Genomic DNA, 26,799 nt, shown 5'->3' on the forward strand with positions numbered 1-26,799 from the left:
ATGCGCCTGGCCAGGGGAAAGGAGTGCTGTGTCCGCAGACTGACAAGTCTTCTCTCTGGTCCGCCGCCTGCGCAGGAGCGCCAATCGCTCCCATTGGCTGATGCCGTTTGACAGCCGGCTATAAAAGGAGCTGTCAAACGGTATCAGCTGTCGCCGCCAGCTGACTGCCAGTTAGCCTCGGCAGCCGCGGCGACCCTTTATTCAATAGAATAAAGTCTGTTAACTTCGAGCCTGTGTCTTGTCTCTATCTTCACTGCCGCTCCACAACACCCCCCACCCCATTTTTCCTCCTAAGAGGCTCCAGGGAGGCTTGCTAAGCTGAAAATGGGGTGTGGGGGGGTCTGGCGCTGCCTCCCCACACCGTTTTTGCCCCCAAGAGGCCAGGCTTAGTGTGGTAAATTCAGAGTGGATTTTGTAGAGAACAGCTTACCTTTAGGTCTTATTCGTTTGCTCAATTTCAGAGCATACATTACACAATTTCCAAAGCATAATTCAGACTATTCAGCAGCTTGCCTAGCTGCTGCTTCATTACTTCTATTGCTGTCACAACCTTTATGGAGTGTTCAATGGCCTTTTAAGTTTGACAAGCAAAAAACACAGTAAATATTTCTCACAAATATTTTCCCTCTTCCACTTTGTGGTTCAATGTTTAACATACAAAATTATGTGCTGTGTTACTATTCAGGCAGTTTGCAAACTTGTGTTTTTTTGTTATTGGAAGGCAACTCTTTAATTTGAAAATGGTGGTAAATTCTTGGTAATAAAATGGCAAGTAGAAAGGCTCACTTCTACTTGCCATTTAGAAAGGGTTAGAAAGAATGAGGAGGTTAACTTTTGCTTTGTTTCCAATCTCCTTTTCTTGACTTGGTTTTCATAAAAAGTAGGTTTGGAATTGAAGCCATATGTGTTAAAATAAAATTCTTTCTGTTTAAGTACAAGTATGCAAAAAGTTTCAAGATTAATCCAAGAAGTTTAATGGCTTTAAATATCTGGGTGTTGTACTAAGGTTTAAGTCAGAGGTCTTCAAACTTGGCAACTTTAAGATTTGTAGACTTCAACTGCCAGAATTCTCCAGCCAGCTATGGGAATTCTGGGAGTTGAAGTCCACAAGTCGTAAAGTTGCCAAGTTTGGGGACCCCTGGTTTAAGCAGAAAGAGGTTCCAGCTGAAAATATACCATGAATACCATAGAGATGCTTTCTTTCTTTCTTTCTTTCTTTCTCTTTCTTTCTTTCTTTCTTCTCTTAAAAGGAAGAAAAAGAAAGAGGGAGGGATGGGAGAAAGAAAGAAAGGGAGAGAAGGGAGAAAGAGGGAAGGGAAAGGAATGTGAATGAGATATGGATATGGATATGGATGGACAGATGGAGGGAGGGAGGGAGGGAGGGAAAGAAAAAAAAGGAGAGGAAAGAAGGACCACAAACTCTGGCACTAGGCACAGCTTCAGTGGATGCTTTGAAACAGCAAAGCAATTAAGGGCTGGAAGGGACCTCAGAGGTCATCTAGTCCAACCCCGCACCAAGAGCATTGTTCAAGTGAATTTCTAACTCTTGACCCACCCAGTCATGTGACCACCAAGCCACGCTCAGCCAGTCACATGACCAACAAGCCACTCCTAGCCAGCAAGCCACGCCCAGCCAGTCACATGACCAGTAAGCCACAACCACAAATTAGACCACGCCCACAGAACTGGTTGTTAAGAAATTGGAATCCCACCCCTGCTTGGGGCTATTCTGATCTCTAAGGCAAAGATGACCACCAGAGCCTTGAGTTGCACCCAAAAACACAGGTAACATATGAAGCTCTCGCAGAAACTGCACTAATGGGGCTTGCCTGCAATTAAGGTGACTTGAGTATCTATTCTCAATATCACTCACATCGAGGTACACATCTCCTCGCCTGGCCTCTCATGACTGTGGGGATGCTGCAACAGTCGTAAGTGTGAAAAATGGTCATAAGTCACTTTTTTCAGTGCCATTGTAACTTTGAATGGTCACTCCACACAAGCAAAGTACCAGCAAAGGAGGAAAAAAAAACCTCCAGAGAGGTTCCAGAGACAGGAAGTCTAGTCCTGCCAAGAATGTAATAAGGGTTAATGGAGAGGCAGTTTCTGTAAGCAACACCAGAATGTTTCCGTCCTGCCTTCCTTACAGGATTAGGCCAGTAATTTCTTCTAACAACCAGTTCTCCAAACTGCTTAGAATGTTAACAACCAGTTCTAGAGAATAGGTGCGAACTGGTAGAATCCCACCTCTGAGTCTATTCCAAATATTAGCCTCTACCTAGGATCAAACTCATTTGGTTTAATATGACACCTTATTCTAGAGGGTGCACTGATTATCAGCAGAACAATCCATTTTTGTTCTTGATACTTTATTTCCAATACAGTTTACACTGTAGAGCGTTTTTATTGCTACCACACATCATTGACTCAATTAGGAATCCAGCACCTATGGGAACTTGTGAAAATGTTCTCTTCCCTTCTAAAGCAACAGTCAGCTATTTTATACTTTACACAGCAAGAAATCACCATTCCCAGAGAAAGTCCAGTCATTCTTAGCTATCAAGTCAACACTGCCAAAAGAAAATAAAAACACACCAGTGTATCATTCACTCAAGTGTTTTATGTTCAGGGTATAAGCACCATTGTTTTTGTAGCCAAAAGAGCACCAGCTTCACACACTTGAGCTTTGGCAGAAACACGTTAGATCTGTTAAAAAAAACCTTAGCCAATCAACACTAGAATACATGGGCAGGGGAAAGAAAATTCTAGTTTTAACTTGGAAGGAAACCCAAGGGGGGTTTAGAGTCAGGTTTCCCCAGATGTGCTAATATGACATGCCTAATAAATCTATACTTTGAGGAACATGCCTGCCTTGGAATTTTGATCCTGTTGGGTGTGTTACTTGGAACTCTGACACTCTCCCAAATCCAGATGGGAGATTGCACAGAAGGTCATGGAGAGCAACAAAGCTAAGATCCTGTAGGATTTCCAGATACAAATGGGCAGGCAAGTAATGGCCAGTCAACCTGACACAGTGATAGTAGACAAGGATCATAAAACAGTTGTAGTGATAAATGTAGTGGTATTGAGTGAGCAACATGAGGAAGAAGGATTAAGAGAAAGGATTATCCTAAGAACATCCATCATCAGAACTCTCTGCCCAGAAGATTCAGTGCTAGAAATAGCTGAGATCCTGCGCAGAACATTCAAACTCTCAGGTCTCTGGTAGAGGACCCAAAATTGAGGAACACATAGACCACCCATGGGAGTGAGAATAAAATTTGTTTTTGTATTTGTCCTTGTGTCCACCCCGCACCTCAAAAATCACATTTTTATTACAGGAACTTTCCTAATTAAATGATATGGCATGTTTTTGGACATTATATTGGAGAAATATTTATTCAGAAGATTTGAACTATTGAGTAATTTTGAGGTCCTTTGTTGCTTTTTGATGATGCATTCAGGAAATGTCTTTACCATCACAGTATGATTTTTATTTGAACTGACAAGGTTGTATATCAGCCCAGCATGATTGTAAATCAGGACTCTCTAAAAATTCAACCCCTTAATCTGGAATTGGCTTCCTCAGCAGTACATTCTTAACCACGGCAGAAGATCTGTCTGCTGCAAATCAGTGCTTGTATACTTATCCACATACACCAAGATTCTAGATTGAAATTCAAAGTATTTCCCTGCCATTTGCTGAGTTTATAGTTATCTTGTTCTTTCAAGATAGAAGGAAACTGGAATTTGCCGATCTCCATCTATATTAGAGGTGTATAAAATAATACAGGAAGTCCTCAATTTATTACTGTAATTGAGCCCAAAATTTTTGAAGCAAGACATTTAAGTGAGTTTTGCCCCATTCTTTACAACCTTTCTTGCCACAGTTAAGTTAATAACATGGTTGTTAAGTGAAAATGGCTCCCCCATTTACTTTGCTTGATAAAAGATAGCAAAAGGTGATTACATGATCCCAGGACACTGTAACCATATGTGCAAATATGTACCAGTTACCAAGCATCCAAATTTTGAGCACGTGACCACATGAACAGTCATGCCATTTTTTTCAGTGCCTTTGTAACTTCAATGGTCATTAAACAAATGGTTGCAAATCAAGGACTATTTGTAGTTCAGTAGAATACATGAGAATTGTTTTCCTTCTGTTGGAGTAATGTATTATATAGTAAAGGTCAATGGGGCTTGATTCTGAAAAGAATTACTGCCTTGTATAAGATATATTATATAGAATTACCATCTCAAAATGTTATAACCACCAATCTGTATGCTGTAACACTGGACTACAGAAGATGGACCCATTTCAATATCAGAAGCAATGTGAACTGAACAAATAAGGCAATTAAATCCTGATCATGGATTCACCAGAAAAAAAAATTGATCACCCATGACTAAATAAGCTTTTGGGATTCAGGTGAACTTCACTTAAAGTGCGGGTTGTATTTATTTCAACTGTCCTAGGAGTATGGTAAGACAAAACTCAACTTACTGTTCTCTTCAACTTGCAAAAGTTTTAACTCTATTCAATGCAAAATTCTGTTGTACCCAACACATAATATAATCTGAGCTGAATTTAATGTAACATGACATGAGATTAGCTATGAATTAGCAGCTAATTTGTTAAATATCCATGAGATTAGCAATGAATTAGCAAAATTTTAAAATGAGAAAATGCAATGGAGCACATATACAAATATAGAATGAGTACAGTATATAGTGTTAACCAAGTTTACCTGATAGTAGAATAATCACACAAGAATGATACTAGAAACATGGAGTTTCAAGGGCCCATTTAAAACTATCAAACCTCTGCTTAGTATAAGAACCGAAATTAAAGCCATGGATAGCAGTCTGCCTGAACACATACAGTAAAGAGGTGGATAATTGGTTCCACTGGGATGTTAGAGGACAGGACATGAACTACTTTTGTATGATATTCTTTGAAGAGTGGTGTTTAAAACCCTTTTGGTCATCTCTGCTCAAGGCCAGGCTTTCTTACTTCACTCCATAGCACTTAGTTTCCAGTCCCCTGATCACTGATGTAGCTCTTCTCTGAACTGACTTTAGTTTACCTAAATATTTCTTAAAAACTGGCATCCAGAGAAAGACAAAATACTGGATCTAAAATCTGAGTAAGGCTGAATAAAATAAAATGATTATCTGTAAGCAGCCTATAATTTCACGTTTGGGAGCTATAATAGTCTTAATTCATATTCTGTAATGGTATGTAAGAATGTCCTTGGGAGGTGGAGGGAAGAAATGCTGCCTAGGGAATGGTCAGATAAGAGAGGGCATAGTCCACAGCTGCATAAAAGGGGAGGAGAAAGATACTTAGAAGAGACCCCCCCCTTCCTTAAGTTCTCAGACTGTAAAGGAGACAGTGGGAGATCTGTACTTTCAGACTTGAAAGATTGATGTCAGCCTTCCCAGGTAGACCAAACAGGAAATACAATCAGATTAGCTATTTCTATTTTACCATTAAGGCTACATTAACAGAATCTTGCAAAAATGAAGCCAGCTACCTGCTCTACTAAAAGCAGAGGAAGCACAAAGCAGTAGAAACAGCAGCCTCTGGTGTTGAAATTCTACTCCATAGCTCAGGTTTTAAATTTCCCTTTGCAAGTTCATCTAAAAATGCAAAGAAAAAAGGGGAAAAAAAGAAAGTATAAAATTTTCTCAGGGGAACCTTCTCAGTATAAGTAATTTTCCATTTTAGCATTTGATAGCCTACTGCTTTTGCTTGCGTAGTACATCTTGCTATGGAAGTTGTTATATTAACCAACAACATCCGGTCTGTTGGAAGTTAATATTGAAAATGCGAATCACAGTACTTACAGACAACATGGTTTGTGTTACGTTGCAGAAGGCAAATCAATGTTCTCTAATGTTTTGACATTGGATTAGCCCTAACCAACCTAGAAAATTATTCTGGGACCTATATTTCAACATCAGGAAACACATACTCCAATCTAGATACTCAATTACTCCATATGAATGATATTATACTGGAGGAATGGAAGAAATTGCACATGTATGGTGTAATTACATATAGCGCTCACAGTTTTTTTTAACAAGAAATGAGTCCAGAAGGATGCAATGACTACAATGACTCAAATAACCCACTGTATTTGTATGCTATCACAATCATTATAAATGGAACCTCAGGGATGAAGACTCAAAACAACTGCATATTTTATTTTAATTGTTTTGCCCCCTTCATGTCTAAACCCTGTCTACTCTGATCAACCTACCAGATCATCACAACATTACAATCTTATAAATGGTTAAACCCAAGAGGCATTGTGGGGTAACATTTCCCAACCCATAAATTCTTATCTATAGTAGTATAAAGAGAAAAAAAGTAGAATAAATATATTAGTCATAGTATAGTATAGACAGACTATTCAGAGAGCAGCCTCATGAAAATGTATAAAAACTATTAGTCTGATGTTTATCCCTATGAGAATAAGAAATGTTTAATATTAATGATACAACTGGTTCCTCCTCCTCTATTTTATAGCTGTAGAACTTTAAGGGGAAAAAAAGTGGGCATGGAGCTTCCTGTATGAAAGAAACCTGATTGATGTGTATTCCAATATGCAAACATTATCATTTGTGCACATCTCTCTCACACATACATTTGACATTAAAAAAAACAAAAGCAAGATGAGAAACTATCATTGCCTTGGACCTGAAATAATCCAACAACAGGTGCTTTAATCTGATAGTGTATGCTTCAGGCATTAGAGGAAGGCTCAGGCATGGATTTAAAAATAACTCATAAGTTCTCCAAGGAAATGTAGCAAGCCACAAGACCATAATTTTCATATAACCAACAATACTCTGGAAAACTAAATTTTAGAGTTCTTCATCAATTGGAACAAAATAATCCTTTCTAATTATGAAGCAATTAAAGCCAACCAAAACAGCATATTGGAATATGGGTTCACTTCCCAAGTTCCAACAATTACATCTGATTTTTCAGAATGGATTTCCTATTGAAAATCATCCGTTTTGAAAACTATATAGCTTGTCATCTGTGTCAGCAGTCCCAAATCTTTTTTTGCTCATGAACATATGTAGCTGCCTTAACTCTTATGGAGGAATGAAATAAATGGCCACATATGTAGGAGAGGCAGAATGTGGATTGGAGTCAAGAGAGGAATCAGTCTGGAGTCCTTATGCTCTCTTGAGTCCTGTTAATTATCTACCACCAATTTAACGCTGATGGTTAGTTGACTAGATTCTTGTATATAGGCATGAGCAATACATCATTTAACTGGAATTAATGTGTGGTCCTGATTTTTCTTGCCTGGCAACAATCCAATAACAAAGCCAAAGGTCTCATGGAACAAAGAGTACCAATACCACTAAAGACCACAACACTCTATGAGAATCCAAAATCTAATTTGTAGTTTGTTTGTTTTTCCCAGTTAATGATTCACCAAGTCTATCCACATGCCTCTATTTGCATTAGAATTTAAACTTATCTTTGAGAAGTATAGAAACATAGAACATATTTGAATTTTATCGTTTTAGTCTAATATCAAACGTTTGATATGAATTAGGTGTTTGGCTAGATATCATTCCTTTTGTTCTCCTTTTCCACCAGCAAAATCAGGATAAAGGATGCTTATCTTTAAGAGTTGATTGCATGGACAAGTCAAATAGAAGTCATAAAATGCTTTCAAAAAGTGCAAAAGAAATGCCATATATAGCAGGGTCTGCCCTTGGCATTATTTAAGCTAAACTTTAGAAAGGAAATTGCACTCCAGTTTGACCTCACAAACTCTTACATTCTCCAGTGAATGAGTCTGTTAGGTGTGTATTATCATAAATCTAAAAGTAAAGAACTATGAAAGCCACAAGGAAAAGGGAAACATCTTGCAAACTATTAAATTAAGAATACTCACTAGATCATCCATATAGGATTTGCATTCCTCTCTATCTGCATATGACTAAAAGAGTAACAAAGGGGGTGTGTACACATTGGCCCTTGGCACACTGAAAATCCAATTATATATGTGTTTTTCAAGCTACTTTCTATTTACCATATTTGTCAAACAAATCACAGCAAGCGTAATTAACATTTTCTGAAAGTCCCTGTTTCGTAAATCTCAGAAGGAAAGCATTCTCTTCTCCCCTCACCATCATAAAATCAAAATATCATGATTCTGCAGGAGAAGAAATGCCAAAATGCTCTATATACAAGAATCTAGTCAACTAACCATCAGCATTAAATTGGTGGTAGATAATTAACAGGACAAACAAAACTCTTTAAGAATTCAGCAGAATCAGTTGGGCCTCTTCTCATTTTCAGCAAGCATGTAAATATCCTATTCACCAGGCAATCACCCCATAAGTCTTTTTCTATAGGCAGCTGAAACTAAGTGCCCACTAAACCTTGATAGATGATGTTGTGCACTCTTTTTTCAGTATTAAGCTGGAATAACTCTGCTTCTTGTAAGATCTGAGCCTGACAAGCTCCACCAACAAAAACCCAGGGGCTGCAAGATTTAGCTGTCATTCTATCAGCTAGGACTTCAAGGGTTGGGGGTAGTATTTTTCTCTTGTTCTTTACCACCACTGTCCCTTTCAGCAAGTACACTCCTATTCTGACATTTTTCTGAGTTGTAAGGAGAAATGACAAGGAGAGCTCCACATGTGTGTGGGAATGAAGAGCCAAGTACTTATTTTAAAACATATGAAATGTATTTCATTCTGTTAAGAGGAAGAACGTACAATGCTGTAAGACAGGATATCATTTGAATAAAAAACATCCCGTTAGAGTGGGTCAGAGAGCAAGTGATGAGAAAGACCTCTGTGGAAAGCTTTGAAGAGCAGCTGTCAGTTGAAAAAAAGTTTCAAGATAGAGAAATCACTTGATGTGGTCTAATGCAGCTACCACACCTCCATCACAATTAATCCATGGCATTATTTTATCGAAATACATTTTAACCAATTGATCCAATTTATTAAACACTGCAGTTTTCTTCACAACCGTAAAGTACCAACAAGTTTTGGAAGGAGGTGTGAGCTTTTGTGTGTGGGGGAGTATATGTGTTGTATGTGTACATATGAATGGTGTTTGCATGAATGGGAATGGGCACAGAACAATATTTTACAGAGTGAAAGCACTTATGATCTTCATATGTATGACCTCAAAGTTAGCTTTCTCTGAATCCTGAAATTAATCCATCCTTGTTGAATTTAGTGGCTTTCTGGCTTCTATTTCTCAATTGACTTTAAATTGCCTATTAAAAATTTATGGTAAGACAAGACAGCCAAAGTTGATATAAAGCACATACATTCAAATAGGCTTTAATGAAACTGAGCCATGCTGTTGGTCTATATGTATATGCCCTTCTATGTGTGCACATACATATACTTATGAATATATATACAGTAGCGATCAACCCAGTCTAATAACAGATATAGGGAACTATTCTGAATTCATCACAACAGGAATTGTGTTTGAGATGCAATGGTTCTCAGACAACTTCATAAACTATAATATACTAATCAAATGAGTCAGCAGCTGGGTTAAATGCTCCAACCTTGTGCTTCATCTAAACACTAACGCAGGTTCAGGTAGGAAAGGACAGCAAAGAGAAGCCTCACAAAAAATTCCATCAGAAACAGATACAATATCTAAACCTCCAGTGCAATGAAAGAACCTCTGAATCTTAAGGGAGGGCAAAAGCATTTTTAGAAGCAAATTTTAAAAAAGGGATTTTGAAAGCTCACACATTCTACCCATATTTTGTTCTGCAATATACTAGAGGGCATGATTTTTCCATTTGACTCCACACACATATTCACATACCAAACCCAATATAATTACCTCATTGGGTGACAACAGAATCACTGAAACAACCTTTCAATTTTATTTCACTCAGAGGGTCACATTCACAGCCTGTTTTTCTTGACATAAAGCTGTTGCCCAAGTTAAATTAACACCTTGATTGCATTTATGGTCCAAAGGACCAAACATCTGACAAACATTCCTTTGAGCTTCACCACAAGAGTTGTTAGTTTACAAGATGGATAGACAACCACCAAAATAAGGAGGTGGAGAGGGAACAAGAGTATAAATTATCCATCTAAAGACTTTATGTGTCCTTTTATATATGCACCTCTGGATTCAATGAGTTTAAAGCACGAGGAAAAGCCTGACATTTTTCCTTTAAAAGAAATCAAAGTAGGGAACACATGAGCTAAAATACTTTACTAGATAATATAATAAGTAGTATTTTCATCTATTCCCGAAGAATCGTATTCCATTCCTTCTGATGCAAATTCAAAGACCTAGCAATATATATTTGTCTTACACCGAATACCCAACGAATGGAATGAACCAGAGGTCGGCAACTGTCGGAGAGATACACCCACGCCCCGACGGCTTAGGAAACCCTAGTCGTGCTTTTCAAGTATGGAGTAGTTGTACAGAGTTGTCAGGAATCCGGTTTTTGTTACTGCTGCAAACTCAGAAGGCATACGGGAACTAAACAACGGAAAACATCGCATCCTCAAACGGTATCCAGAAGCTAACTAGCTCTGCGATCCAACACACGTTTATTCCGAATATCGTCCACAACGCGGCTTATTCTGAGGGAAGCGTACACCCAAGGCTAATCCAGAAGATCCGACCGGACATGCTTCCGAGAACCCACGCAACAGACTCCGGTGTCAAGTGTCCAACACCCGACCGTAAACCCAGCAGTGTTGCTTACCAACACCCCGAGAAAATGGCAGGATTGCAGGCTAGGCAACGCACCGCCCAGCCTTCCACGCTTCAGCTTTCCTGCTAAGGAAGAACCGTGGTCCCGGATCCCATCGCTATCGCCCTTCCTTCGCCGCCGTAGGACGAAAGCAGCTTGCTGTAGAAATGCCTTTAAGTCCTTCCGGAGCCCCCGAACTCTGATTGAGGCGGGTGAGAAAGCAAGCGAGGGGAAGGGGCGATCCAGATCTCAGGTATTTCTCCTCCGTTGGGGTGGCGGAAGGCAACAAAGGGGAACTTGGGAGCAACACTTCTCCCTCCCCGCCCGCAAAAGGCATCCGACAACCTGGCTGTCGAGCATGACAACCTGTAGACTAGGGTTTGGAAGAACTTACTGGAGGGGGTGAGGGGGACAGAAGGAAAGGCTGCCCAGGCCAACTTGCAACCCTTCTACCCACCTGCTTGCCCACGCAGAAGCCCATTCGCCCCCCACCCTTCCCCGGATCCTCTCCGGCGAAGAAAACACCCTTCCGCGCTCACGTAGCGGGCTCCTACTCACCGAGCAGTGTCCCGGCTCCGCCGAGTAGCGCAAACAACAATCCAAGACAGACGCAAGGCGCGGTCCTGCCGTCCAAGCTGCCAGCCTTCATGGCGATGGAAAGGAAGAGAAGGCGAACTCTACCTGCCTGGCTTATTTCACCGCCTTCCAGTGAAGGCGCCAGCAGCACCAACAACCCACCCGCCACCCGGCTCTAGACTAAAAGCCGAGCAATCGCGCGCCTGCATCCCAATTAGACCCCCTCCTTCCCGATAGCCAATTAGGCGAGGGCTGGGCGGAGCCAGCGGCTGAAGGGGTGGGGGGGCGGAAAGCTAAGCCAAGCGAGAGTTGTCACCAACTTGACTAGGTGGCTTCGCTCTCGCCGGCTCCCTTTTGCGCTTCTGCTAAGCTTACCTTCGCCGCGGCAGCTGCCGCCGCCGCCGCCGGTCTATGAGCCTCAGCTGGCCGCTGCTGCAGTCGCTTTCTGCCTCTTCTGTGGCCGGCTGTGGATGAGGTTTCTAGCGTCCTCTGCTTGGAGAGGGCTTTGGAAATGGACGCCGGCTGCTGTTCCAGTTTCTCCCCTTCTGCCCCTCCCCGCAAAAAAAACCATCGTCGTAAGGAAGCGCTGAAAGACACCGCGGAACTTACCACTGAATAAATGACAACTCCTGTCTTGTTTACCTTCGGACTACTGGCTGGTTGAGTTGACCTAGGCTGTGTTGGGAAGGGCTAAAAAGGCTTCCATTCGATTGATACTTGGATAGATAATAAAACCCCATAGGGTTAGGGTTAGGGAGACGGGACAATGGAAAACATCTCCAAAGGCGTTTCATATATTGCCAAAATATCTACAGGCTCGCACCCATGATGTCATCAGGAATTCATTTGGACTGGGAGAAAACTTGGCACTTGTGTTTCTGTGTTACTAGAGCTTGACTAGAGGGCATCTCTACCCTAGTTGTAATAAGGTTGCAATGCAATAAGCTAAACTTTTATCATTTTTTTCCATTTGCTTCTTCATTTCCACTTCCTTTCCCTTTATTCTCTTTCCTGTTTCACCTCTTTTCACTGTCGGTCTCACCTAATTCTCTTTTCTATCTCATTAATCAGACTACTTTATGAACCCATTTATGTGGTTTTTGGTGTCTTCAAATCAGGCTGACACCTGGTGACTGCCTGCAGTTTTCTTGGTAAGATTTCAGAAGTGGTTTGCTATTGTTAAGGCTGAGAGAGAATGACTGACCAAAGGTCCCTATATTGCTTTGTGCTTAAGGCAAGCCTAGAACTTATGGTCTCCTGATTCCCAGCATGTTGCTTCCATTGTTATACTACACTGGCTCTCTATGTACTCTATGGGATTTTAACCTGGCATTAAGTAAACCAAATGGGCTATCTCTGTAAAACATGCTAAGACACACAAGTTAAAATTAAGCAAGTTTAAGCTGTTTCCAAATATAATCACTCAATCTGAAACTTCCCCCATTAAACTACCTATGAGGATGTTATTATTTCTAACTTGTTCTCAAGGTATGTGTGTGCATGTGTTGCATACTGTAAACATCATTTAACATAAGTACTTTATGCTTCCTGCTAGTGCAGTGCCTCTTTATTAATCAATAAAGCTGTCTACTTTTTCTCAGTTTTTGTCTAAGCCAGAAAAAGGTGCCTCTGCTTTCAGAACTGCATTCATTTTAATAAGATAATTCCTGAAAGCAACACCAACTTTTTTTTTTCAAACACACATAGAAGTCAGAAAGATGTTGGAGTTTTTCAACCAAAAAATGATCTGAACTCTTATGTGTTCAGAAAACTCAGAGAATCAAACATTTCTGAAGCCCCTATAGTATAATTTATGTGGGTTTTAGCAGCAAAGAAATTAACTCAGGCAAGCAATGAGTTGGTCCATTGTCCCACAATTACACAAGAAACTCCTATAGCTTCAGCATGTTACTCATTATCCATCAGTGGCATTCTTAAACTTGTTAACTAATTTCTCATGCCTCAGGCTGCATGCTGGGATAGAGGAAAAGAATTTCTATCATGAAATCTCCTATACATCCCTTGTATGGATGATGATGATGATGATGATGATGATGATGATTGATGATATCCATGCAGTCATGTCTCAGCAATTCCACAGGCCAGGTCTCTCCACATCTTCCAATGTTGCAGTAATTCCATGCTCTGGTTGGTATTAGTTTTGATGCTGAATATAAACCTGGTGACAATCAAATATTCAGCTTTCTGTTCAGGAGCTATCCAAGGTGCTGATTCATAACGGACTTGTAGTTGTGGGTTCCTTGGTGCTCTCTTAGCTTGGTGGTTTTCTTGCAGAGGTTTCATTACCAAACTAGGTAACATCCTGGATCATAGAGCAGGGGTTGCCAACCTTTTGGATCTCAGGGACCACCAAACTCATACTTTTAAATCCCAAGGACCACTAATATGAATTTTTAAAAAGAGATTACATAGCAGAAGCAGAAAGGGGGCTTTGTTCTCCTTGTGGGGCAGTGCCCCTTGGCCGCTCCTCCAGGGACTTCTCAGCAGGCAGCTGCCTGCAGAAGGAACACCACCCTCAGTGATTAATTGGGGGGAGGTGAGGGGGAGAAAGTGGGGACTTCTTTCAGATCCCAGGGGGACGATTGAGAGAGCTCAGATCTGTGGCTGAGGAAAAGCTCCAGGTGATGCCAGGGCTCTTCCAGCCTCACCTGGAGGCAGGAAAGGAAAGGGGGGAAGGCTGACATCTTCACCCCCCCCCCCCAGGAGAATTGCTTTCTTCCATCAGTCCTCCATCCACTGCTTCTGCTCCTCCTCACCTATTCTGCCCTGGAGCCTGATGGTGGCCGATCCCCTCCTCCCAAGCACTGCTTCCTCACCACCCACCTCAGAGTGGGTGGGTGGGGGATGAGAGAGGCTCCCCCTCCAGCCAAAATGTCAAGTGCTCCTTGAGAAAGACTAGAGAAGCAGCCGGAGTCACTCTCTTGAGAGGCCGGCTGAAGTTTCCTGTGCTGCTTCAGTGAGAGAGACAACAGTTTGCAGAGGGCCGATTTAAATTAGCTGAGCTAGGATTGACTCCGGCTGCTTCTCTCTGCACTACAGACGTGGCAGGACATGAGGGGCTGCCTTGGTGCCACCAGCTGCTGCAAATATACTGCAGTGAAGAGAGATGCAAATGTGAGTAGTGCTTCTTGCAGTCACTGCCGCTTTGGTCCGCTTGTGCCGCACCACCCCCCATGGCTGGAATGAGGTAATGGTGCACACAACAGCACAATTACCTCATTTCAGCCACCACAGGCTGGTCTCATATTCCAGAGCTGTAGTCATCCCACGTTGGAGGAGCTGCTACTACAGCTCTGGAATATGGGACCAACTTTTCCACCAATGTCAGGAAGCCACCCCGGGACAGATTTCCCTCCCCCGGCATTGGTCTTACCTTCTAGTTCCAGCTTGCATGGCTGTCTACTCAGTCTCAAGGTAATGTTTGTGTTCGGCTGAAGGATGGGGGTCAGTGGGTAGGTGGGCCATGTGGGCGGAGCAGCCTTGTTTTCCTGCGTGGCCCAGATTAATTGCTTTCGGGGGCCATTTCTCTATGGACCACCAAGTTTTTTCCATGGCGCATCAGTGGTCTGTGGCCCACCAATTGGTGACCACTGGTATAAACCAGTGATTCTCAACCTCAGCAACTTTAACATGTGTGGACTTCAACTCTGAATTCCCCAGATCCAATTTTCTGGATCACAAACTTGTAAATATTGTGCCAGTGATGACATTTTACACCACCCCAACTTTTGTTCCGCAAAGTTGTATTAAAAAAGAAGTCTACATTGAAAAAGTTCTATTTGGAAAAAGAAACACATATATTAAGAATGTTCCCCCTCCCCTCTAGAAAATCTTTAGTAGAAAGTTGAGTACACAACTATATATGCTAGGTAAAATTGCAAATTGCAGTAAATGTTCAGTAAATGTGTTTTCATTTGTTTTTTCATTGGAAAAAGAGGCATAATACATGAAGTCTTGCAAAAATGACAAGAAGATCTAGACTAATCCATACATTTTCAGCCACAAGGGAAGTTGCAGAGTGAAAGATTTGTACCTTGACAATATAATGCACAGTCAGCTACCTCACAACGATGCAAATATTTTTAAAACACAAACAATTGCAAAGCACTCAAAATGAAGCACAAAAAAACAGAAGCCATTTTCACAGAGAAACAAAGTTCTTAGAAAACCAGGAGACAGATTTCAGCTCAGCAGTAACTCCTATTAGAAGATATTACACTACTATTGATTTTTAAAATATAAATGTTTAAGCATGAGGGAACAGAATGAAAAGGCAGATGAGATTGCAGAAAAAGCAAAAGATGAAATGAAAAATAAGATGAAGAGACAAAAAGGGTAATCGAAAAGCTATAAGATAGTGCTTAGCTGAATAAAAAGTTAAGGTGCAAACCGTGTGTGTGTGTGTGTGTGTGTGTGTGTGTGTTAGAACACACTCGGGTGCTGAAATAAACTCCTGACCCTTGGTAGTTCATTCCCATATACAGCTGGAATCATCACTCCCATATTAAAAGCTGAAAAATGTATGCATGTATTATACATAGGCACATGTTAACTGAAGAGTAAATTCTATTGAAACCACTAGAATTGGTGACACTTCTAAAGCTCTTTCTTAATATTCAGTTTACAATGTGAGGTTCCAATATTTTCCTGGATCAACAGAAATTGACTTTACCTTATTTCTACACTATTATTTCCATAGTCTTCTCCTGTTATTGAAAATAGTTTTTTGAGACTTCCTGGGAACATGGCTAACTGAACACATGCACGAATGGGGAGAGATCTCTGAAGAATTTCTCCCTGGAGTGTTGCTCTTCTGCCTTTTAACTGAATGGATTGATATCCCATCAGTTTTTATGACCCATTCAGTCAGGGTGTGTCAAACAACTTTCACTTGAGACCCTTCAAATACAGATGTAAGCTGGCAGATTACTTTTGGAGGTGAACTCCGAAACTGTCTGCTTGCCAAAAGCTGGGAGGGGTGGGGCTGCAATCTGTTCTGGGACTGAAGGGTCATAGTTCAAACCAACAGTAAGTTATTCCTTTCTTATCTTAATCACCTTCAAATACTATTATTCTATCCTGTCAATTTAAAAGAGGCTCTTTCTAGCAACAGTCTGCTATACCTTTTTGAAGACCTGCACTTTAGGGATTTCTTTTTGTCTTAAAGAACAAGGAAGAAGGCCGCTAAGGCAAGCCAAATAAAGAAGTGGGCTGAGAAGAAAAAAAAGCTGATGGAGAAAGATAAATATTGAAGCCATGATTTTAGTTTACTATTGTAATAACTGGTGGCTTGATCTTCTCAACTGTGGATGGCTAAACTTTTCTGATTCTGATTTAAAAAAAAAAAAGAAGCCAAAATGGTGGAGAAAAGTATTAGAGATATATTTGAAAGGTCTCTAAATTTGTGGATCAGTTGTTCTAAAAAAAAAAATCCTCTCAAAATACTTCTGAGATGCAAAAATGTGGAGAACGTTACCAAACTGCCGAGGCAACTTCACAAGTAGATGAAAATGAAAATGCAGAGGAATGTACTGCAGTTTTGGAAAAGATGGATATTAACTTTCATTTTTAACCTCACTACTTTGGTTCAAATGTAAATGTCTCAACACAATTGAAAGAAGAGCTTCGAGAAAATAGATAAATTTGGGACTTTTTTTAAAGGGCATTAACAAGGTTGAGGCTCTTGTGATAAAAAGAAAGGACTACATGTCTTTGACACTTCTAGAGAAGAAAAAGATTTTACTCCATGAAGATAAACTGGAAGGAGTGACAAACTTAAGGAGTTAACTGGAATCAGAATGCACTTTTCTCTGCTTGATATGTGCAACTGAAAGAAAGCTTTAACCCAAATTTTTCAAATGTATTTTTCTTACATATATATAATGCTTAGGTAACTCTTAAAGTAGGCAAAAACTATTGAAAATGTATTTGAGAGTACCTGTATTAAGAAAAAGTAAAAGAAAATGATGTACAGTTTAAAGAAAAACTCTGTATGTTAAAAAGGATGTTTATGAAAGAAAAATAATAATTATTCTATAAGGGTAGTTTGGAGGGGGGAGCTAAATGCAATATTGTAGTTTAAAGCTTGTAGGTTACAGTTAAAGAATAAGATGTATTAGAAAATTTTGACTTAAAGGGAAAAAGTACCTTTTTGTTTTTAAAAAAGTTTAGTGCTTTGAATGAAAAAAGGTGGGGAGAGATCTGCCCCCCTTTATTAGGCCAAAGAATTTGAAAGAATATAAATAAACTTTGTAAATAAAAATGGTGACAGTTTATAAAGATCACTAGGTGCAAATAGAAATACACATTATTTCCATAGCAAGAAAGATAAAGCAGGAATGGTTAATTTGGTTACTTTATTTAAAGAGAAAAATATGTTCTTATTTGGATATCACTTCTGGAATTTGTGCATGTGAAGAAAAAAATAAAACTTTGATCTTGGTAGATCAAAGATCTAAGTTCAAATATCTTTGTTGATTGGAAAGATTTGGTGTTATAGAATTGGCTAGTTATATATTAATGTGTAAAAGCAAAAAGTTGAGGCTGGAGTGTGTTTATCTTGTACTGAGCTAGGAAGAGATGGAAGTTAATGCCCCCTTTTCTTTTCTTTTTTTTCTCTTCCCCCTTGCATTCCACACCCCCTTTTCCCACTCCTTTTCCCGCCTTTAATTCTTTTCTTGTGAGGATTCACCTGTTGCAGAATACAAGTAAATATGTCTTTTGTGCATGTGAGAAGATATTATCAGTTCTCTTAAATAGCAGACTGGTGGGATATTTCAGTCACATCACTGACCAGTCCTTAGTTTCAACATATTGACTACCCAATTTATGACAACAGTTGTTTTTACTGACAAAATAAAGATGGCTGGGTGGTACATTTAATCAGGAAATAAGGCTCTTTTGAGACTCTTTTTAAGTTGTTGAACTACAACTCCTCAATATCTGGGTGTGTAAACTGGTGCTTCTGCGAAGTAACATTTGGAGGGTCACAGATTCCTCATATATTTACCTGTGATCAATTTGGCACAGTATTATTAGTAAAATTAAAGGTTCGGTCAGTACTGGGATGTCAAGCCAGTGGTTAAAAGAGTTTTGGAAGAGATGTTTTGCAAATTTCCTTTGGTGACCCACCAAATACAGTGTATGGTCCTATTATGGATAAGAAGAACTTGGGTGGGGGATGCTAAACACAGAAGGAAGTGGCATCAAGAAGAAGACTTTATATGTAAGTTGTCTTGCTCCACTGCTAATATCTCATCATGAAAAAGTAGATCCACTGAGGATGAGAAAAATAGTAAGTTCATTTCAGTATATGATTTGTAGATGTATGCCCCTAAGAATCAGGTAATGAAATATTGTAGTTATTGAGCACTATGTGATGGATCAAGCAAGGGAGTAACACCCTCTTTAGATGAAGTGCAATATTCTATTTCTGTCTATCAATTTAAAGATAAAATATAGCATTGCAAAGAGCAAAGCAATAATTAGGGAAATGAAAATAGAAATATAAGGGTGAAAAGGAAGAGTTTGAAAGAGAGGTGGGCTATATATATATATATATATATATATATATATATATATATATATATATATATATATATATATATATATATATTGTGTGTTATATATATATATATATATATATATATATATATATATATATATATATATATATATATATATATATATATATATTGTAGCGCGTGGTCCTCAGCTGTGCTTGCTTAGTACTAAGTATATATAGCTATGGGTATATATATATATATATATATATATATATATATATATATATATATATATATATATATATATATATATATATATATATATATATATATATATATATATATATATAATATATAATATATAATATATATATTATATATATAAAATCTGTCTTGTAAAATACATTGCAACTAGAAGACGACTAAGTAAGATTTCCTAAAATCAATGTCTGAGACAAAGAAAATTTGGGTTTAAAACAAACCCAAGGGAGAAAATTTACAAATCATCCTTACCTGCTGCTTGAACTAGTAAAATATAAGCTTCGGGAATCTAGGATCCCCATCTGCCACAGGGCTAGATTACCAAATTTGAGATTCTGTTTGTTTTAATTATATAGCTGCCTTAAAGCAATAAATCCAATGCTGGTCTTGTTTAAAACAAAACAAAATTAAAAAATAAAACCTTTACTGCAGAAGCAGATAGTTGAAATTTAAAACTTCACCCCAAGCAGTTCCTGAAAAAGACAGGAATGTATTGTCACTGCTAGCCAATTGACTACTCAGGGAATGAATTTGCTGAGAGATATGACAGATCAGCAACAAGGAAGGAAAACAGAGATGGCACTCAGTATTCTGACTTAAAGCTTTGTGGTCCTGACATTATAGAATGTTATTGCTACAGATCTATCTACTCCCCTGAATTTGCAGTGAATCCACCTAATTATGTGCTCTTGGATAGGTTTCTGAGTGAATATTTTATTAGGGACATCAAAGTGCAATCAAGTACCTTCTTATTCATACTGTTATGGCAGACCACGAAAGGGATGGCATGTTTGAAAGGGAGAGGGGAAACGAACAGCTGGCAACTTTTATCAATGCATTGGAAAATATGGAATATATTCAGCAAGGCAAAAATTCAGAGGGGAGGGGTCATGATGCCCTTACAAAGGCAAATATTATTATTCCAAGGATGGGTTAAATCTGCCCAGTTTGCATTTTATGGCATCCCATTTTGACTGCTATTAGCTATCAGGTTCATTATTAGGGTCAAAGATAGCTGTGCATTCTCAGCTCAGATTCCAAAATGGGGTTTCTTCTGATCAGAGACCCAAAGAAAATAGTGGTCAGAAAGTCAGTCCAAAAAGCAAACTCAAAGTCTTAGATGAGGACCAAGTAGGGCAGGGGTGTCAAACTCGTGGCATAATGTGATGTATCGAGACGTTTTTCCTCTTCGCTAAACCCAGGGTGGGCATGGTCAGTATGTGACGCATCCGGGCCATGGGCCGCAAGTTTGACACCCCTGAAGAAGGGAGAATCAAGATACCAATAATCCAGGAAATGACAAGTCAATTTGGCAAAAGTCAATCTGTCAAACAAGGTGGAAAAATAGCTAATAACACATGTGTTATTTCTCATGCTGAACTCTCTCAGAGGTTTCCCAGAGGCTGTAGTGAATTATTGTTACTCAAGTAGTCCTTATCAATCAGCCCCCCCAAAATATATCCTGCTTGTTATATATGACCAAATATGGCCAAAGAGTGGAGTCGGATAATAGACTCCACTCATTGGCCCAGCCGCTGGCGGGAAAAACGAAGTCCCATCAGTGGCTGAAGCTCTGGACAGCACCGGCTATAAAAGCTGGTACCTGCCATGGTTGAGCAGCTTTTTCCTAACTGATTTAAAATAAAGGCTGCTTACCAAGCCACCATGTCCTGCCTCTCCTTTTCCGCATGGACCCATCTAACACTGGCGACGAGGATGGGATTCTGAGCTGCGGAGAGAACAAAGGACACTTTGTGGGGTCAGACACCATTTCGATCGCAACTGACAGACGATGCACTGCCAAGAACAACCGCAACCGACTGACAACATGGCACAGCGCATGACCAGCCCGGCCCACCGCCCAATGGCCATCCCTTTCAAACCCTCTAAGGAGAAATGATCATCCTTACATGGGCCAGTTCAACCTACACCTGGAGGTCAATGGACTCCAAGCAGCCCCCGATATGCAAAAAAGGGCATTCTTTCTAACATACTGCGACATTGAGATCTATGAAATGGCCGATGCCCTGGTAGCGGACGATCTACAGACCATATCCTGGGACTCCAGCGTGCCTTCCAGAGTCACTACGGCCCATCTCTGTTCTATCTGGCCAGCTGCTATGACTTTTACATGCGGAGCCAGAGAGAGGGAGAGATGATCAACTCATTCGTGGCAGATCTACAGAGAATCACAAAGAACTGCAGATTCCCAGATACCCAGGGGATGATCCGGGACCAGATCATCCTAGGAACAAAGGATCCCGTGCTGCAAAAGAAACTCCTGGCCCACGAGGATGTCTCCTTCCAAGAAGCCGTTGATGAGGCCAGAGCTGCCAAATCATCCAACAACTCAGCGGCATGGATCTGAGGGAGCAGAAAAGTCCATGCAACCAGGACTGATCACCTGCTGTAGCCCAGTGAGTCCACCTCCAACACCAGCGATGACGATGGCAGAGACGTACATAAGCTGAGGTCTGGTAAGCCAGGCGGGAAACCAAGAGTGTGGTGGCTGCAGCGGAAACCACCTCTGATCTGTGTGCCATTTTAGAGACACCGTATGCTGGAGATGCAAGCGTAGAAGCCACATCGCAGAGGTATGCCATGTGACACAACCGATGAGCAAGCAGGGCTGGTGAGCCGCATCACCCGCGAAACAACATGGCTACCAAGGGGGAGGGTGGAAGAACCCTGGTGGGAGATTCAAAAAGAGGGAAGACACCAGGGAAGAGGAAGCCCATTTCACATTCGTGGGCTATGCGCAGACTAGAGTGAGATGCACCGATGCCTTTGAAGCAAACAAAATAATGGCCATGGTTGGAATCAAGGGCAAGCCTTGCTGTATGGAAGTGGACTCAGGGTCCTACATATCAATGATATCGTGGGACACCCTAAAAAACTCATACCTGAGCAACGGCGTGACCAATTGGAACCACAAGCCATTATTTTGAGAGACTACCAGGGCCGACGCATACTGGTTGTTAGGAATGTAAGTCACCTAACAGTTATTTGGGTTGGAAATATATAAACTAGGATAGACATTTTAATACTGTGTCTTTAAGAAAATGCTAAAACTGTAATTGGGTGAGGTTCCACAAATGGCCATAAGATGGAGCCAGAAACCTGAGTTGTTTAGTCTCAGTGAGTCTCTATTTCTTCTGTTGGAAAGTGTTGCTGTTCCTGCATTGATTAATGACTGTTACAGATCATTGATGTAAGTCTGTTACTGAACTGTTTTTGATACTGGACTTTGATATTTGGATTATCCCTGAACTGAAAACTGGCTGCTTTACCTGTGAATGACTTGGACCGCTTATCTTGGACTGTGCTTAAACATTTATTGGAAGTAAAAACCTACATTTACTGTACAGTATATCTGTGTGCTGTGTGTGTGTTATTCTTCACTTCTCTCACTACGTCTTTCTGTATGCACTCATTCTCCTAACGGGGAATTACCTCAACACTGGTCCTGGGAAAAAAGACCGCACATGTGGAGTATGGCACCTTCCGCGGAAGCCTACCACTCACAATAATAGACCGGAGCCTACCAAGTCTGCTCGGCAGGGAATGGTTCCTGCCATTCCAGATAAATGTCACTGGCATCCACGCAACCGAGACCTCCCCCACAGACCGACCGGAGACATCACAGAGCTGGAACGAGAATTCAGTGACGTCTTTGATGACAAATTGGGCAAGTACATGGGGACCCCATATCATTTAATTTAGACCCCAATATTGCCCCGGTCCATCTCAAGCTGCGGTGAGTCCCGTTCGCTCTCCGACCAAAAGTCAAGGATCAACTGGACAAATTAATAGCCCAAGGGGTTCTAGAACCAGTGGACCATGCTAAATGGGAGACCCCAATTGTGATTCCGGTTAAGCCAGATGAGTCAATAAGAATCGGTGCTGACTATAAAATGACCCTTAATAAAGCACTCCAGCAAAGCGCCTACCCAGTGCCCGTAGTCCAGCACCTTCTACACTCAACATCTACAATTCACTAAATTGGACCTGGCCCAGGCCTATCAGCAACTGACTGTTGATGAGGCTACTGCTGAGGCACAAACCATCATCACACATAGGGAGGTATTCAAGTGCAAGAGACTCCAATTCGGTGTAAGCATAGCCCCAGGACTGTTCCAGAGTATCATGGAACGGTTGCTGCACAACATCCCCGTAGTCATACTCTACTTCAACAATGTAATTGTCTCAGCTACCAGCAGGGATCAATTGATGGAACGTCTAAGGGCAGTCCTGGGGAGATTTCAGGAGGAAGATTGAAATTAAAGAGAAACAAATGCCACATAGCGGTCCCGCAGGTAGAATTTTTGGGGTTCCTAATTGACACCGCAGGCATCAGACCCTCAAACAGGAAGCTTAAAGCTATACAAAGTGGAGCTGCAAGCGTTCCTAGGGTTGCTGAACTTTTACAATGTGTTTCTGCCACAGAAAGTGACCATTGTGGAACTGCTCCACAGGCTGCTCGATAAAATGGTGAGATGGACTTGGGGACAACGCAAGGCTGAAGCATTCAAAAAAATAAAAAGCATCTTAACATTGGACAGTGTTCTCATCCAATACAGCGAGATGCTACTGCTAACATTAACCTGCGATGCCTCCCCCTATGGCATTGGAGCGGTTCTCAGCCACAAACTACCCAATGGGACTGAAGCTCCTATCACTTATTTCTCAAAGACACTATCTAAAACACAAAGAAATTACTGCTGCTAATAGAGAACATACGGCCCGGAATGATGACATCCTCAGAGGTCACAAGACTAACCGCTCGCGACAAAAGATTTCAAACTGGGTGTGGAGGGGATGGCCGGAGGCAACACAAGGGGAGGAATACAAACCATACCAAAATAGGCAAGCTGAGCTGTCAGTGCTAAAGGGTTGTCTACTGTGGGGGGACTGGGTAGTCATCCCCCCATTAAGAAATAAAATGTTAGAAATGCTTCACGAGGGCCACCCCAGAATAGTTTGGATGTGGCCGGGGATGGACAAGGAGATAGAAACCTGGGTCGCCACTTGTGCCAAGAATCCAGACCAGCACCCCCGGTCATGAGACCCAGGAAATGGGAGACACCTACAACACCATGGGCCAGAATACATGTCGACTTCACTGGCCCCTGCCAGAGACAGACATTTCTGATAGTCGTCAATGCGTACTCAAAGTGGCTAGAAGTAATTTTAATGCAATCCACCACATTGGAGGTGACAATAAAGGCACTCAGGCACCTATTCGCCACCCATGGACTACCAGACGTCCTCGTCTCAGATAACAGCCCACAGTTCACCTCGAAACCATTCGAGGCCTTCCTAGCCAAACTGGGGATCAGACACACACTATCAGTGCCTGCTCACCCAGCCATGAATGGCCAAGCGGAGATAATGGTTCGGTCCATTAAGGAAACACTACAGCGAATGGGCCGAGGGGACTGGCAGGAGAGGATCGACAGAATGCTCCTTGCCCAGCACATCACACCCCACACTACAACACACCACAGCCCAGAAGAACTGTTAATGGGTTGGCGGCTGTGGACTGTACTAGACTGGGTCTATCCTAACTACAGCACAGAAACACCCCCGGACTCCACAGGGAAATGCAGACAATTCTCCGTAGGGGACCCAGTCTACACACACAGTTACACTGGGGGACCAATGTGGGTGCCAGTGAGGGTAATCAAAAACACAGGGCTGTGGTCCTACAGAGTAGAGATGGAAGAAGGGAAGCTATGGGAGTGACACATCGATCAGCTACGAGGCTGGGTCCCGAGTACAGACAACTAGCCAAACACCTGACATGCAATAACTGAACAACACAGGTCACAAACACCAACCCCACAGACACAAACCCCCAAACAACAATGACAGGAACACTTATCTTGCAAAGGGGGAGTCCTGCGGGGTCCTTCTGAGGCCTCAGGCTCGACGGTCACCAGGATCAAGTTTCGAGAGGGATCCACTGGCGGGGACTGGAGCAGATGGCAGACCCGTCCGCTCAGGCCACTGCCTGAGGAACAAGTGAGGTGCGCAAGTCCAGTCGCACCCATCGAAGCCCCACCTACTTATGTGATTATGTAATACAGTAGGCAGGCGCTGATTGGAGGAACCCTAACTAAGAGGGGAGGAGTGTTATATATGACCAAATATGGCCAAAGAGTGGAGTCGGTGAATAGACTCCACTCATTGGCCCAGTCGCTGGTGGGAAAAATGAAGTCCCATCAGTGGCTGAAGCTTTGGACAGTACCGGCTATAAAAGCCGGCACCTGCTGCAGTTGAGTGGTTTTTCTGAACTGATTTAAAATAAAGGCTGCTTACCAAGCCACTGTGTCCTGGCTCTCCTTTTCCACGCGGACCCATCTAACACTGCTGATAGAGACAATTGCCTAACTCAATCAGTATTCATCAAATCTAATCTGTACACTAGGTCATATCTAATCTGTACACTAGGTGTACTGAGGTCTTTCTAACATATTTGGATAATCTATTTATTGTTCTCAAGGTGCATCCATTGTAAATAAGCATTTCAAGGTTGCTCACCCTTCGAGTATTCAACCCAGTAGATGCAGCAACATCAATTTCATGAGCTGGGTGGTTACACTGATGAGCCAAGATTTGAATATTAGGTCAATGGGCTAATTTTAGTCTGGGATCTGGACTCAGCTGATGCAAAATGATTAGTAGAATTGTTTAATTTATTCTTCTCTTCTAAGACTTCTTCAAACAGAATCCTGGTATATACATAGTTATTTCTAATTTTTGCAGCAATACATGAACTGAATTCAAAATTTTAAATTTGAACTTCTCCAAATGGAAATGCTAAAAAACTATATTTACTAAGTGGGGCTTAGTGATGTGTGAGTATGTGTGTGTGAGTATTTTATATCAAATGTTAGGTAAGAAAATTCCTTAAAGGTTTTTAAGACAAAGCAAGAGCTTTCAACATGTCTCTTTTCTCAATCACAGAAAATGCTATTTGACTAGTGGATTATATTTCTGACATCATCAAGACATGCCCCCAAATTTCCTCAACCTTAAAAAGATGTAGCATCTAGGACCATACTAACTTTTCTTACATAAAATAAAATAAACATTTCAAAAGTAGAATGATTTCACATCCCTTGCAAAGTACATGTATGGAGATTCTTAGACATACAGGTTGACCTAAAGGTGTTTTTTCAAAAGGCAATTGACTTTCTTAGTTTTTGCTTGAAGATGTTTCACTTCTCATTCAAGAACTTTCTTCAGTTCTTCAGATGCTGAACTGAAGAACTTCCAGTTGCCTTTTGAAAAAGCATATTTGAAACCCTGCAATGTATAGTGTTAGTTGCAGGAAGCCTGCTCTGTGAGGACAATTTTACAATCAAAACACTCCATTATTGGGAATCCGCACAAAAATCCTAGCTAAATTCTTTTTTACTTCTAACTTCTCCAGTTTTAACCTGATACTTTCCACATTTTCCAAACTTGCATCCAAAAATTATAATAGTGATGAAAACAATGCTGTGATTTAGGAATGGACATCAAGAATCTTAGAATTCCAAATACAAACCTCAGACAGCAAACCTCCAAAGTAGGCTTATTCAAAAACTTCATGTTGACCTAAAAATATTCATGCTATGCAATAAATTATCTATTTGTTTTAATTGTTAATTTCATCCCATGCCTTCTTTTGTATCTTTTTGCTGCACATA

General features: G+C 41.0%; 1 protein-coding gene across 1 annotated transcript in view; it reads right to left on the minus strand.

Moving 5' to 3' along the window:
- Positions 1-11,565, minus strand: part of UNC5D (unc-5 netrin receptor D) — a 657,451-nt gene extending 645,886 nt beyond the window's left edge. Inside the window, exon 1 of the mRNA XM_087969985.1 lies at positions 11,298-11,565. Within this exon, the coding sequence (XP_087826111.1) occupies positions 11,298-11,388 (91 nt within the window). The 5' untranslated portion in view covers positions 11,389-11,565. The remainder of the gene's footprint in view (positions 1-11,297) is intronic.
- Positions 11,566-26,799: the final 15,234 nt, after the last annotated feature.

Source organism: Notechis scutatus, chromosome 7 (assembly GCF_049901735.1).
Source record: "Notechis scutatus isolate UNSWTSFEM ecotype Mainland chromosome 7, rNotScu1.2, whole genome shotgun sequence".
Taxonomy (NCBI): Eukaryota; Metazoa; Chordata; class Lepidosauria; order Squamata; family Elapidae; genus Notechis; species Notechis scutatus.